The 14,654-nt window shown below is 39.2% G+C and overlaps 1 protein-coding gene and 1 long non-coding RNA gene across 4 annotated transcripts in view; one reads left to right on the top strand and one right to left on the bottom strand.

Moving 5' to 3' along the window:
- Window positions 1-14,654, bottom strand: part of rspo3 (R-spondin 3) — an 83,890-nt gene that overhangs the window by 44,424 nt on the left and 24,812 nt on the right. For both annotated transcript variants that reach the window (XR_011340622.1, XM_069886962.1), the window contains exons 3-4: window positions 8,828-8,977; window positions 6,070-6,267 (exon numbers count right to left, since the gene is read on the bottom strand). Coding sequence is in view for 1 of the 2 variants with exons in the window: in XM_069886962.1 (XP_069743063.1) it covers window positions 6,070-6,267; window positions 8,828-8,977 (348 nt within the window). In the remaining variant the exon portion in view is untranslated. The remainder of the gene's footprint in view (window positions 1-6,069; window positions 6,268-8,827; window positions 8,978-14,654) is intronic.
- Window positions 4,230-14,654, top strand: part of LOC138736851 (uncharacterized) — a 33,120-nt gene continuing 22,695 nt past the window's right edge. For both annotated transcript variants that reach the window (XR_011340625.1, XR_011340624.1), the window contains exons 1-2: window positions 4,230-4,299; window positions 8,461-8,535. This is a non-coding gene — a long non-coding RNA (uncharacterized lncRNA). The remainder of the gene's footprint in view (window positions 4,300-8,460; window positions 8,536-14,654) is intronic.

The raw sequence follows: 14,654 nt of genomic DNA, 5'->3' as shown, positions 1-14,654 counted from the left end.
TATATATTTTCTTGCTTTTTCATTATCGTAATAGTTAACGTTAACAGTTAATGTTAAAACAGTTAACTGTTAAAAGTCTTGCCAAATACTATTTTTACCACTCTATTTTGTAACTGGGCAGACATTAAAAATGAGTCAAATCTTGTACTTGAATCATGTACCCTTGAGTAGAATGAATAGTCTCTTTCTAAGAGGTTGAGCCACCTCCTTCTATCAATTAAATTTAAATCTTTCATAAATGACAAGTTGTTTTTGCAGCTTTCACTGTTGTTACTGCTCTCACTGATTTGTCCACTATTAGATGTAAGCAAAAATTGAAATCTCCTCCAATCAATTTATTTTGTCTTCCCCTATGGTTTTTAAAAAGATATCCTTCATAAAGACTTCACCATCATAATTTGGGGCATAAATATTCAGGAATGTCCATGATTCTGCATAAATTTTACCGTGTGCCATTACAGATCTTCCAGCTTGATCAATTAAAGTCTCTTATTATTATTGGTATAATTTTATTAATTGAAATTGCTACTCCTCTTGATTTTGATACAAATGAAGATGATATTACTTGCCCCACTCATCCTCTTTTGAATTTTGCATGTTGCAATTTGGTAAGGTGTGTTTCTTGTAAAAAGACTATATCTGCCTTTAATTTTTTTTAGGTATGCCAGGACCCATTTTCTCTTCACTGTTACATTAATTCCAATAACATTTTATACATTTCATTGTTCTATCTATATTCATTTTATTGTTCTATCCATATTCTTCTTTAAACAGTATTTTTTAACAGTAAAATCTCTTTGACTCTTTAAATAATAAAGTGATTCTTCCCTTTAAGAAAAACACACCATGTCCTTGCCCCAATGGTGGCGTATACATAAAGCCCCGAAAGCCTGTGAAAAAAACCCATGGAATCTCTCAAGGAAGAAGAACCCATCCCCTTGGCACCATCTTTTTTTTGCTACTCCTTTCCAGGTGCCATTCTCTGCCTTAGACTGGAATTCCCAACCTATTACCACTTTTTCCAGAATTTTTTCTTTTACTGAGCTCTCCATGGGGATTTCTATACACCTTCCCCTGCAACCGCTGCAACCGTGTCTGCCTGTCCCGCATCGGACTTGTCAGCCACAAACGAGCCTGCAGCTGACGTGGACATTTTACCCCTCCATAAATCTTCGTCCGCGAAGCCAAGCCAAAGAAGAAGACTTTTAAACAATAAATACAAGATGGTTTTGTAAATATAAGAAAAATACAACTTTTACTTAGTTCCATTATAAATATATTCACAATCTTCTCCCTCGGCAACCTTGATCTTTTTTTTATAAACTTGGCAAAAAGTCCTCCACCTCATTCTTGTCTTGAAAAATCGTTGGTTCCCTTCCACTACTTTGACCCTCAAAGACGCAGGATATATCACTGAGTGTTTCAAGTTTTTAGCACGTAGTTGTCATTTCACATTTTCAATTTTTTTTCTTTGTTTAATCAAGGACAGCTAAAATCTTGAAAAAAATAGTGCTTTTTCATGATCAGCTTTGGGTGGGCCTTTATTCTACTTAAAGTATTATATGCTACTCCCAGAATTATCTCCCATTCTTGGTAATTTAAAAGTCTCACCAGAACAGGTCTTGGTCTCTGGTCGCCAACTCTTCTAGGTTCAAGTGTTTGGTGAGCTCTCTCGATATGCAGTTTTTCTCCAAATTTGTCTTCTCCTAACACTTGTGGGATCCATTTTTGAAAAAATATTCACCGGGTCTCTTCTCTCTATTTCTTCCTTTAGTCCAATAATTCTGTTGACTAAAGTTCTCCATATGGTCAATTTTGTCAAGCAGTCCTTGTTTATCCGGCTCCCTTTCTTTGGCTTTTTTTCCTCAAAACCTCAGGATTTTCATACATTTTCATCAATTCAATCTCTGCTTGATCCAGTCTCTCCATCAGATCTTCAACAATCTCTTATTTCAATAATTTTCTCCATCATATCTCCTATCACCATTTTAACACATTAATCGGTTACTCAAATTCTCCATTTTTTCCAGGATGATGCTCAATTCTTGACCCAACTCCCCAGTTTTACTCTGTTCTGCTGGTCCCATCATCAGTTTTGCCCTGCTCCCTATCAGACTTTCACCTGATGTTCCCAGTTGAATAGGAGATTTTCAATCTTTGTTCTCAGCTGCCTTGGCTTCTTTGTGCTAGTTTTATCCATTTTTTGATGAAGGAAGTCTTGATTTTCAAGTTTTGACTATCTATTTATTACTCTTCACAGAGAGCTCAACCAAAACGCGTCTGCCTAAGTCCTTCGCATGGCCATGCGCCACCCCCCCGCCCACTTATTCTTGAGTTCTTCCCCCGACCCCCACCCTTTTATTTGGGCTTCTGCCTTCTTTCTTGCTATACCTGATGAAGGGTTACTGCTTGAAACGTTGACTACCTATTGCCTTCCATGAATGTTTCCTGACCCACTGAGTTTCTCCAGCTTTTTGTCTGTGTTGGGGCATGAATGGAAAGTTGCACTGCAATGGTGTACATGCAATAGAATCAAATAATAAAGAAGTGGAAACAGAAGTGTTTAATTATATCTATTATACAACTGAGGATATTAATGACACTATCCCTTGAAGTCAATATCACTGCGAGTTGAAGTATGTTTTCTTCCAGGACTCAGTTGCATTTCATGAAACCAACTGTTGGTCAGATGGGGAAAGAACAAAAACTGCAGATGCTGAAATCTGACCAAACAGTGGACTGCTGGAAGAAGTCAGTAGGTTAGGTTAGGCAGCATCCATGGATAGAAATGGTCAGTTAACATTTCAGATCAGGACCCTCTATTGAGACCAAAATTAAAATGGGTGGTATTAGGGGGAAAGAAGTTGGGGAAAAAAAACACAAAAGAGATGATAGCAGAATGAGAGAACTTCAGAGAACTCCCTTCAGAGAAAGGAAGAAAATTTCTTCAAAGTGGGCCGAATTCTCAGTGGAGTAGAACAATAGAGGATCACAAAAGGTGCAGATAGATGCTGGAATCTTCACTGAGAAAACATAAGTCAACGACTATCAGGGTGCAGTGCTGCCAGAGGTCACTGGCACCTCTGGGGGGGGGAGCTCCGGCTCCTCATGAGGCCACTCCAAGCACCTCATGGGCAGCTCCAGCACCTCCTTGTTGCCAAGTTTGATGATCTCTGGCACCTAAAAAGTTAGCACTGAAACCCTGACAACTACCACCTGCGAGAGTGAAAGTACAACCTGAGATGAGAATGAAACCAATGCAGGCAGCTATCTCCAGAAGGGCAGCGGAGGTGAGGGTGGAGAAGGTGCTGATACACTGGCTCTATCGAAGGTGGAAATGATCAACTGTTCATCCAGCCAGAAATGTGGAACTTTTTCTGACCTGGACCATTTGTATCAAGTCCCAATCCACTCTCTTGCACATATACTTCATTCTGTTTCGGGCTCACCCTGACTCTTCTGCTTGCACATCGATACTCTCATGTGCACACCAACTCTAAAAAATTGGCACACCAACAATAAAACTCTCATGTGTGCACACACCGAATTTCTCTTATGCACACAGATCTCTCTTGTTCACATACATCAAACCAACTTTCTCATACACACTGACTCACATTCCAACTCTCTTGTGCATGCACGCAGTCTTCCTTGTATACACACTCTCACATATACACTGCCTCTCTTGCACACAGTCTGTATCGAAGATGACAATCACACTGTGCACACATTGCCACACACAGACACACAAATTATTTTGCTGACATGCACTGACTCTCCCTCATGCTTCCTAATGTGCAGCAGTTGAATTGCTGCATCTATCATGTGAATTTAAGTCCAAATGTAAAATATAATTCAGTGGCTTTGAATCAATCCCTTTCAAAATATATGCTAAAAGGGTTGGGCCTTAATTGAGCAGCACGGTAGAAGAGTCAAAAAATTATTTTTTATGGATGTTAATAGGAAGTATTGATCCCAAAAAAAAACAGATTTTCTCTATTTCCTGAACAAGCACAGTTGGCAATGGTCACATGCACGTTCAAGATAGTGCAAGATGTAGGTTAACACGGTTTTCAAAACAATGAACCAAATCAACTGCAAATAACTTAATGTTGGGTGCAATTCCATTGAATTGAAGCTGAACAGGATCTGATAGTACATTACAGGAGAGCTTCATTCTTCTTAGTTTGTCTCTTAGAATTGAGAATGACATCCACTTCTGCTCTATAGATTTTGGATAGCCAAGGAGGCCCAACATGGGACTCCCAGTCTCCACCATGAGGTTCTCGGCAGGATCAGGTAAGCGGACAATTTGGGAGGTTACGTACTCTTTCTGTCATTTACGGTGTGCTTCTGTGAAGCATAGATCTACCACCTTTCTCAGTGCCATCTACAAATTTCCTTCTCATGTTGAGCAGCCACAAGCTGTACATTCCTATGAGTCAGAAAGTTACATTTTTTTCAAACAAGACTCCATTTCCTCTGTTTAGGGGGTAAAATTCTTTCCCTGCCTCAGTTAATCTTCTTTATGATTTAACATTCTGCAACAGAATTTACTTCCAACACGCAGAGGAGATGATTCAAGGATTTTGTTATGATGCTTTGAAAATGTAACAATCTTTGTATTTTCAAACAATTCACTGATAGAAATAAATTTAAAATGTGTTATTCTAACTCTGGTTGCGCAGACTTATGCCCTGATAAAAGGTTTCAAGCATATTGGGGGGGGGGGGGAATGTTTGTGTGTGGGGCAGGTGGGTGCAGGTGAAGTTTTAAATCCCAAGACATTTGGGATTAACAAAGGCAACATGTGAAACCTGACACCAACCATGTTTCAAAGTGCCTTATTCCAACTTCATCGGGGAGACTGGGCAGTAAATAACTGGTTGAGGGTTGAGTGATTATAATAAGTGAGCCCTTGTTCCTCAGATTTTGGGAGGCAGGGAGATTTGGGAAGTAGTCTTCCCATAGTCAATTTACACTGTGCTCTTAAAACACCTGCAAGAAGGATTTCTCAGAGCTTTGGAAACCTGACAGATGAAGGGAGCTTGGAGCTGCCTAATCTAATGCTTTTTCAGCGGTTGTGTTTTTCTTGCTCTTTAAACAAACCTTCCATTTTAATGGTTTAACCTCCATTATCTATTTCTGTCAAATTTATCCCTTTCCATGGCCTTTCACCTAAGGTATTTGCAAATTGCTTTATTCTTCTTTTCTATGTGAAGTTAAGAAGTTAATTAGATACTGTAAATTGCCCATTGCATGTAGATGACTGGTTGAATCATCTTGGAAGAGTTGAACAGAATTTAGGGAGGACAAAAGAGTCAGATGAATGTGGAATTAGTCTAAATGGGTGGTGGGCTAGCATGATTGTTGGCCTGTAGGGCCTAGTTCTATACTCTGTCTCTCTCTGACTCCCAAGCAGGTAAATCTGCATTTTCTGCTTACAAAATGTGCTTCTTGGCTGTTTTCTGCCAAAAACCTCACAAATTCTTCTTTACTAAATGATTCCCAGGCTTATTTTGCCCGGCTCCAATATATGTTTATGTGCGGCTAAACCATTTGGCCTGATCTGAACACAGACAACAAAATGCATACGGTTATTCAGAGAAGCATGATGCAAATTGTCTGGTTTCATGAAAGGGTATACACACTGCATGAATGTGACATATGTTATTGATTGTTGGGAGTTAGTAATTTGTTGATTACTTTAGCTTTTTATAGTCACTTCAGATGTTGTTTAGGCCACTTCAACAGGATTCCTACTTTGAGTACGATTTCACATGTGTTTGACATAAACCTGGGAATTTGTGGTCTTTCTTCAGCGTAAGTAGACCAACTTAAATACTGAAATAGTAACAATTTACTAGATATTGAAATTTTAAAAAGTAAATGGCTACTTTTCTAGTTTAGTAACAATTAACACAGCATGCAATCCAGATAATAATTGGCAGTCATGATTAAACTTCTCAGTTATTTGAGGCATTTGTGGTAGTAAAACCATAAGATCATGGAATTAGTAACTCTGATTGGCCCACGGTTCCTCACTAGAGCTCACAGAAATCTTCTTACCTCTTTGTCCTGGTGGACAACGCTTTTTCTGCACAATACATTTCCTTTTCTCGGTGGTCTTTGGACAGGAGTTTCCATGTGCTGAAGGTTCCTGCAGAATATCTCGACTTCTTGATTCACTGCCTCTCCGAAAACCACACGTCTTCCCTCGCTTTGTACAGGGACCCCATGCATTCCATTCAGTAACTTCACAATGCACTGTAAACAAATTACCAAAGTTTTTATCCTTCCGTTTCTTCTTTCTCGGTTAATATTCCTTCACCACCACCTTCCCTGCACCCCATGCCACTGAATCTGCTCATTTACCTTGGGGTGGAACATTACTTAAAATGGATGGGAATGTGAAGAAAATAAAATGGGTTTTGTGCAGGGTTAGTATAATGAGTTCAGATCAAATTAGGATTAGAACTGTTTTGAAAAAATGGATACATCATCAGGGTCAGATGAAATATATCCCAGACTGTTAAAGAGACTCTGACTGCAATTTTTCAATTATTATTGGCTAAAAGAATATTGCCAGAGGGTTGGAATACTAGTAATAGTGTTTTCAAAGGGAAGGGCTAAACCAAGTAATTAAAGGTTAGTTAATTTAACCGTAGTAGAGGGGAAATTATTGGAATCAATTCCAGGAGACAGTGTTAACATTCATTTAGAAGATGAAGAGAAGACTGTATCTGATCGATCTGGTTAAATTATTTGAGGAGGGAATATAGAGGGAGGATAAGACCAGTGTCCTTGATGTATGCTTATATGAATTTGAGGAATGCTTTGACAAAATCTTGCATTAAACATGAAGAAAGTGAATGAAATCCAAGGGTTGTGATAAATTAGATCAAAAATTGCAGAGTGGCAAGAGCAAAAAGATAATGGTTACCAGGTGCACTCTATGACTGGAATGGAAAGTGGTGGCAGTGAAAGGTTGGAAAGGCTTGGATCAAAGCAGAAGGGAGACATAATTGCAATGCATAAAATTATGGAATGCTCAGACAGAGTAAGTTGGAATGACATAGTTTCTTACAAGAAGGGTAAAAAGAAACTGATGGTATAAGCTTAAAGTTATTGGCAGAAGTATTGAAGGGGAGGTGAGTAAATTATTTTTCACTTAGAGGGGTCTGGAACTCTTTGTGCTGAAAAAGAAGATAGAGTCAGAACATTCATCACATTTAAATAGAAGTCAAAGAGCAAGGACTGCAAGGCTACACACCTGTGCTAGAAGACATTACTAGGTCAGGTACAAATACACAAGAGTGAATAGTCTCATTCTATGATGCAAGTTTTATGAATCAATAATCACAACATTCTCATTTTGTAAGCTAATTGATAGTCATTATCCCCTTTCACAGTTGCAAATAGTCTCAGGAATTAACGGCCAATCAGCTTAAAAAGGGTCCAGTGATGAATGAAAATTGTCTCAACGCTGGCGTGAAATGACATTGAGAAAGGAATGGGTTAAAAGCTAGTGAGAGTAGAAGCCAGATTTTGTAACATTGTAGTAAGGCAGGCAAGGCAATTCAAAAGGACCAATTAGCTCGACGACCAACGATATGAAATCCAAGTCATTGAGCAGGTCTGATGAGGGGCTGTCAATCTTGTGTAGCAATGGAATTTGTACTTAGTATTAATGGTACAGGGCAAGAATATATAGTGTAAACTTTTAATTGGGCCAAATATAACTCCGCCCATGAGTGAGCAAGACAAAGGAAAGAGCAGTGAACACGAGGTCAGTCTCTGCCAGCCTGTATAGAGAGAGCATCTTTGTGAGGCTTTGTGCAGATAACTCACAGTTCTGCAGAATAAAAAGAGTCTGACCAGACAAAAGTTTGGGTATTGTAATTTTGTAGAGTCCACCAAACGAACTGGAATCCACAATATCATCTCTTGCCGGGGACAGACTGCCTCGACCACTAGTGCAATCCCCGGGGTCTGCAGATGCCAGCATTGCAATTAGGCAAGTGTAGAATAGGCAATTACATTGTAGGACAGAACTGACCCAAGATTTTGTATAAGTGCAGGAACGTGAAGGAAGAAAAGATTAAAGTGAAAATATAAACTTTGCGAAAGTTGCAGTGGGAGAGAGAGAGAGAGAGAGAGAGAGAGAAGAAATAAGTAGCAAAACTGCACTATTGCGCTATTGCGTCATGACATCACCAGTAGAAGGTAGAACTGTTCTAACCCCAGAGATGGCTCCTTGCAAGTGTGAATGCATGCACTGGTCAAGTGTCAACAGCAAAAATCCCATTCCTATCCCGAGACACTGAATGGCTGATTTATTGTGACGCAAGTGTAAGAGGGGCTATTGATTATTATGATTAATAAACAATGTTATTTTTCATTGAATAACTTGGCTATCAGGATAATAAAAGCAGAACCAAATTAACATATATTTTTCAGTGGGTGAACAAAGAGAAGCTGGAGGAACTCAGTGGGTCAGGCAGCATCCATGCTGAGAAATCGTCAATGTTTCAGGTTAGTACCCTTTATCTAGGCTACTTGTTGAGATGCTTTATCCAATTTCAATAAAGGGTCCCAATACAAAATGTTGATTGACCATTTCTCACCATGGATCCTGTTGAATCCTTCCAGCTTATTTTTGCTTACTCGAGATTCCAGCATTTCCAGTTCTTGTGTTTCTCTGTATTGTTTTCCATCACAAATATTACGTTGGTTGCCAGAACACTTTGTTACATCTTAAGAGCATGAAATGCCCTGTATATTTTAATTATTCTTTTTCTTTGTATTTAAGTTGATGTTTGCTTACCAGTGGTGGTGCATTCCATTGTCTGGTTATTTGGAATGAACCCTTCAGGGCAGATATCAAAGCATCTTCCTTTATGCAAGTAGAATGCTGGTTTGCATTTTGTGCAGAAATTTTTGTTGAAGCAGGTATCACAGTTGTCAGCTGTACATTCTGAAAGAAAATTATTTAAACATGAGCGACAAGGCCAGCATTTCTGTTGTTAACTGAATCAAATACAGCAATAATTTACCAACATAATATAGCTCAGAAGAAATCATGTGTCACAAACTTCATAGTAATTTTTGAAGAGGTGACAAGGAGGGTAGGTAAGGACAAGGCAGTTGATGTTATTTATATGGAATTTAACAAGGCACTTGATACAAGTCCTGTATGGTAGGTTGGTATGGAATATTAGGGCACACGAAATAGGGTGCCAATTGGCCGGCTGGATAAAAAGTGATAGGTGTTAAAGAATGGTTGTAGAGAGCAGTTTCGAGACTGGAAGTCTGTGACCAGAGGAGTGCCTCAGAGTTCGGTACCAGGACTTGGCTTTTTGCAATAAACATGAATTATTTAGACAGGGCTGAGGAATAGGAGATGGAGTTCTACTTGGACAAGAGTGAGGAGCTGCATTTGGTTAAATTGAACTAGAAGAAGACTTACATTGTTAACGGCAGTACCCTAAATAGGTTATGGAGCCAAGGAACCTAGGGGTATAAGTTCATAGCTCTTGAAAGATGGCAGCACAGGTAGACAGAGTAGTGCTTGCCTTGATTGATTGGGACATTGCATGCAAGTGTTGAGATGCCATGCTGAAGATATAGAAGACATTAGTGTGTCCACTCTTGGATTATGTGCAGTTTTGGTGGCAGAACCTTAGGAATTATGTCTCAGTTCTCAGACTGGAGACCTGTGTTTAGTGGAATGTCTCAGAGACTGGTGCTGGGACCATTTTTGTTTGTTGTCTTTACCAATGATATGGACGATAATGTGGGAAATTGGATCAGCAAGTTTGCTGATGACACTAAGATTTGAAGTGTTGTGGAATCAACAATAGCTGGATGGGAGAAGCCAGAGGGTAGTGGTGGATGACTGCTTCTTGGACTGGAGACCTGTGACTACTGGTATGCCTCAGGGATCAGAGCTGGGACCATTGTTGTTTATCATCTATATCAATAATCTGGATGATAATGTGGTAAATTGGATCAGCATGTTGAAGATGATGTTAAGACAGGAGATGCTATGGACAGCGAAGAAGGTTTTCAAAGCTTGCAGAGGGATCTGGACCAACTGGAAAAATGTGACACAAAATGGCAAATGGAAGTTAATGCAGACAAATGTGAGGTGTTGTATTTTTGAAGGACAAACTAAGGTAGAACATACATGATAAATGGTATGGCACTGAGGAATGTGGAGGAACAAAGGGATCTGGAAATACAGATACATAATTCCCTGAAAGTGGTGATACAGGTGAACAGGGTTGTAAAGAGCTTTTGGCATCTTGGCCTTCATAAATCAAAGTATTGAGTACAGGAGTTAGGATGTTATGGTGAGGTTGGGATGTTATGGTGAGGTTGTATAAGACATTGGTGAAGCCAAATTTGGAATATTGTGTGCAAACTACAGGAAGGATATCAATAAGATTGAAAGAATGAAGAAATTTACTAGCTTGTTGCTGGGTCTTCAGGAGTTGAGTTACAGGGAAAGATTATATATGTTATGACTTAATTCTTTAGAACATAGAAGAATAAAGGGAGATTAGATAAAGATTTACAAAATTATGAGGGGTATAGACAGAATAAATGGAAGTAGGCTCTTTCCACTTAGATTAGGAGAGATAAATATGAGAGGACATGGCTTTAGGGTGAAAGGGGAAAGGTTTAGGGGCAACTTCAATCAGAGAATGGTTGGAGTGTGGAACAAACTGCCATCTTAAGAGTGCAGGCTCATTCTTAAGTTTTAAGAATAATTTGGATAGATACATGAATGGGAGAGGTCTAAGGGTTATGGATGCAAGTAAGTGGGACTAGCAGAATGATGTTTTGGCACAGACTAGAAGGGCTGAATGGCATGTTTTCTGCCTTGTAGTTTTCAATGGTTCTATAAAGTTGGAAAGGGTACAGAGGATATTTATATAGTTGTTTCCAAGATTGGGGAAGTTGAGTTATCGTGAGGGACTGGAAAAACTTGGCCTGTTTTTCCTAAAGTGTAGGAGCTTGAAAGGAAATCTTATTGAGATCTATAAAATCATGAGAGGCATTGACATAGAGTCTGTTTCCTCATGCAGGAGAATCTAAGATGAGAAGGCATAGCTCTAGCTTTTGGGTGAATTGGGTGGGAATTAGAAGTGCCATGAATGGACATTTTTTTTTTCATTCAGATGGTATTGGGCATATGAAATGAGCTGCCAGACCAAGTTGTGCAGGCAGGTACATGAGCTTCCTGTAAAAAAAAACACTTGGATAACTACATAGATGAGAGGAGATTAGAGAGATTTGGACCTGATGTGAACAAGTGAGGTGAAAGCAAGAGGCCATGTTGTTTGCACAGACAACCTGGGTCTGAGGACCTGCTTCTGTGCAGTAAGATTCTATGATCTGGAACATGTTCAAATTCTACTATGGGAGTTAAGTAAATAATCTGTAATTTAAAAAAAAACAAAGATCAGCAATGGTAGCTTATCATTAATAAATCATCTGGAAAATAAATTTAACAGATGCTAAATGAGACTCAAGAATCACAGTAATATAGCTGGCTCTGAAATTGAGCCACCAAGATACAAATGGAAATAAGAAATAAATGATGCTCTTGTTGACAATGCCCACTGTATTATAATACCTTTCTTATGGCATGTAGCATATTCATGGAAATATGATTTAAGAGATCTTTTTGTTTCATTGTTTCACAAAGCCTGCATACTATAAATATGCAATTGAAAAAGATCTTTAATCGTAAAGATTTAATAAATGAACCAAAAACCCACAAAATAAACAGTTCTGAAGGTTGAATGAGATGCTAAATGAGAAATTACCAAGTTCCTTTGTTCAGAATCTACCACAATATGAGTAACAGCTTGTCTGAATTATGTAGGAATGGGACTCAAACATAAACTAAGGGATACAGAGGACACAGCCCTGAAATATTAATTCAGTTTTGATTCTTCTTAATAAGTAATAAAATAATGCTGGTTGTACTCACAGATTATCAGTGGGATACAAATCTGATTATGTGTACCTGGGTTAGTAAACTTGTGATCATTTACTCCACACCTGGCAATATTCTTGATTGTGGACTTAAGGAAATGGAGGCCAGAACACAAACCAGTCCACATCACGGAGTCAGCAGTGGAGAGGATAAGAAACTTCAGATTTTTGAGTGTTGACATCTCTAAAGACCTATACTGGGACCATCATATCAATGTAATTCTGAAGGCTCACCAGTGGCTACATTTTGTTAGGGGCTTGAGGAGATTTGGTCGGTCACCAAAGACTTTTGCAAATTTATACATGTGTACCATAGAGAGCATTCTGACTAGGTACATCACTGTCTGGCACAGGACAGGAACAGACTATAGAGGGTTGTAAACCTGGCCAGCATCATCATGCGCATCAGTCTTCCCTCTGTTAATGACATCTTTAAGAGGCAGTGCCCCAAGAAAGCAACTTCTATCATCAAGAACCCTCACCAGTTGGTCCATGTCCTTTTCTTATTGCTACTGTCAGGAAGGAGATGCCGGTGCCTGAAGATACACACTTAATGTTACAAAAACAGCTTCTTCCCCTCCGCCATCAGATTTCTGAATGGAAAATGAGCCTATGGATACTGCCTCACTATTTCTCTTTTTTGCACTACTTTTTAAAAAATCTTGTAACTTAATGGTATTTTTTCACCTTGTTCTGCAGAATACTGAAAACCCCTACAAACTCCATGACGCATGCTCACGACAATAAACCTGATTAATTCAATTACATTTTTAAATATTTCTGCTTGACAGGCAATGGATCCATATTAATTATGCACTGATTTTTCATGGAGAGGGCCAGACCACCAATTCAAACCTCTTCCAACATAAAAGTGAAATTTCTGGTATTAGACTGTAAAGACTACACTCTGAGGCTATGTATTTTCTGGAGTCAGGAATCAGGCAACTGACTTCCTACAGTTTCCCACCCATTACACCCATTGCATTGGAAAATCTGGTGGTGAACCTGTACTGGTATTCTGTGGAGATGTTCATACCAGTTTTTTAACAGACTCAAATTAAGTGCATGTAGTTATTAATTTTAAACAATTTTATATATATAAATTCTGTTGAGTTCCATTATTCAATTTTTGACTTCAAAAAATTATTTTTAAAATATTATTTTTTAACATTTTTCATTGTATGTTTTTTTTTAATTTACTTATGTTTCTGGCACTCACAAATATGCCAAGTTCAGTTTTGACACATGGAGTGCAGGTCTGGCTTATCCAGCTGTCAAAGTGTTTCCGGGGGCAGGGATGGTGCCAATGTGCTGAGTGTTGTGACAGGAGATGGATTTCTCTCTGGATGCTTTCCATCAGATAAGTGCCGGCCAAGTGTGTAAGAGAATGGTGAACCTGGCTGGCTCACTGCATGCTGTAGAAGATTAAAATAAATCTGATGGGCTAGATATGCTCCATGGTTTTACAATCATACATCGCAGCTTTACATTTTAGATTGATGAATTCAAATTCCATTATTGCTTCTCTGTTCTATCAATGGTAAGCTCCTTCAATCCTAAATCCTTACATTTTTTTTTTCTCTCCTCCAATTCTGGCCTCCTGTACATTTCCAAATTTCATTGGACACCCTTAGTGTCAATGCTTTCAACTGCCAAGAGCCCAAATCCAACAGTGGTTGGTGGGAGGTTTAATAAAGGAAAGGGGGAGTGACAAATAAAAAGAGGGGTAGATCAAGCAGAGCAGCTATTGGAGAGTGGCCAGTGAGGGAGTGACCCAGTGTAGTGGGACTTAATGGCTTTGACTTATGAAGCTTTAGTGAGAAGAGGCTGATGATGAGCTTGTTTCCCACAAGGCAAGATCATGTAAGATCTTTGAATTTAAATTGGGAATAGTTCATGGAGACAATGGCTAGTGCAGTGGAATGTTCTGAATGCAGCATGTGGGAAATCTGGGACAGCACTATTGTCCCTGATGACTACACCTGCAAGAGGTGCATTCAGTTTTAGGTTCAGGATAGGTATGTCCAATTGAACAGGGAAAAGATAGTAGGAAAAGGGAACCATGGTTGATGAAGTAGGTGAGGCAGCTTGTCAAGAGGAAGAAGGAAGCACGCATTAGTTATAGGAAACAGGAAGGGCTCAAGAAGTACATGGTAGCCAGGAAGGAGCTTAGGAAAGGACTTAGGAGAGCTTGAAAGGGGCCTGAGAAGGACTTGGCATATAGAATTAAGGAGATCCCCAAGGCGTTCTATGTGATTGTGAAGAACAGAAGGATGAGAATGATGGTAGGGCCGCTAAAGAATAAAGGAAGCAACATGTGTCGAGAGGCAAAAAAGTTAGGGGAAGACCTAAATGAATACTTTGCAAGGACCTTGATCAGGGAGAGGTCAGAAAAGAACAGGCTTGTGTGCTGGACAATGTTGAGATTAAGGAAGAGGAAGTGTTGAATCTTTTTAAAAACATCAAGATTGATAAATCCCTGGGGCCAGATGTAATTAACCCAAGGTTGCTGTGGGAAGTGAGGGAAGAGATAGATGGGGCAGTAGCTATGATCTTTGAGTCCTATTTGGCCACAGGAGTGGTGCCAGAGGATTGGAGAATCGCAAATGCAGTCACTTTGATTAAAAAAGGTAATAGAGAGGATC

Source organism: Narcine bancroftii, chromosome 6 (genome assembly GCF_036971445.1).
Source record: "Narcine bancroftii isolate sNarBan1 chromosome 6, sNarBan1.hap1, whole genome shotgun sequence".
Lineage (NCBI taxonomy): Eukaryota > Metazoa > Chordata > Chondrichthyes > Torpediniformes > Narcinidae > Narcine > Narcine bancroftii.
Note: the sequence above shows the minus strand (reverse complement) of the source record. Positions and strands in the feature narration are given on the sequence as shown.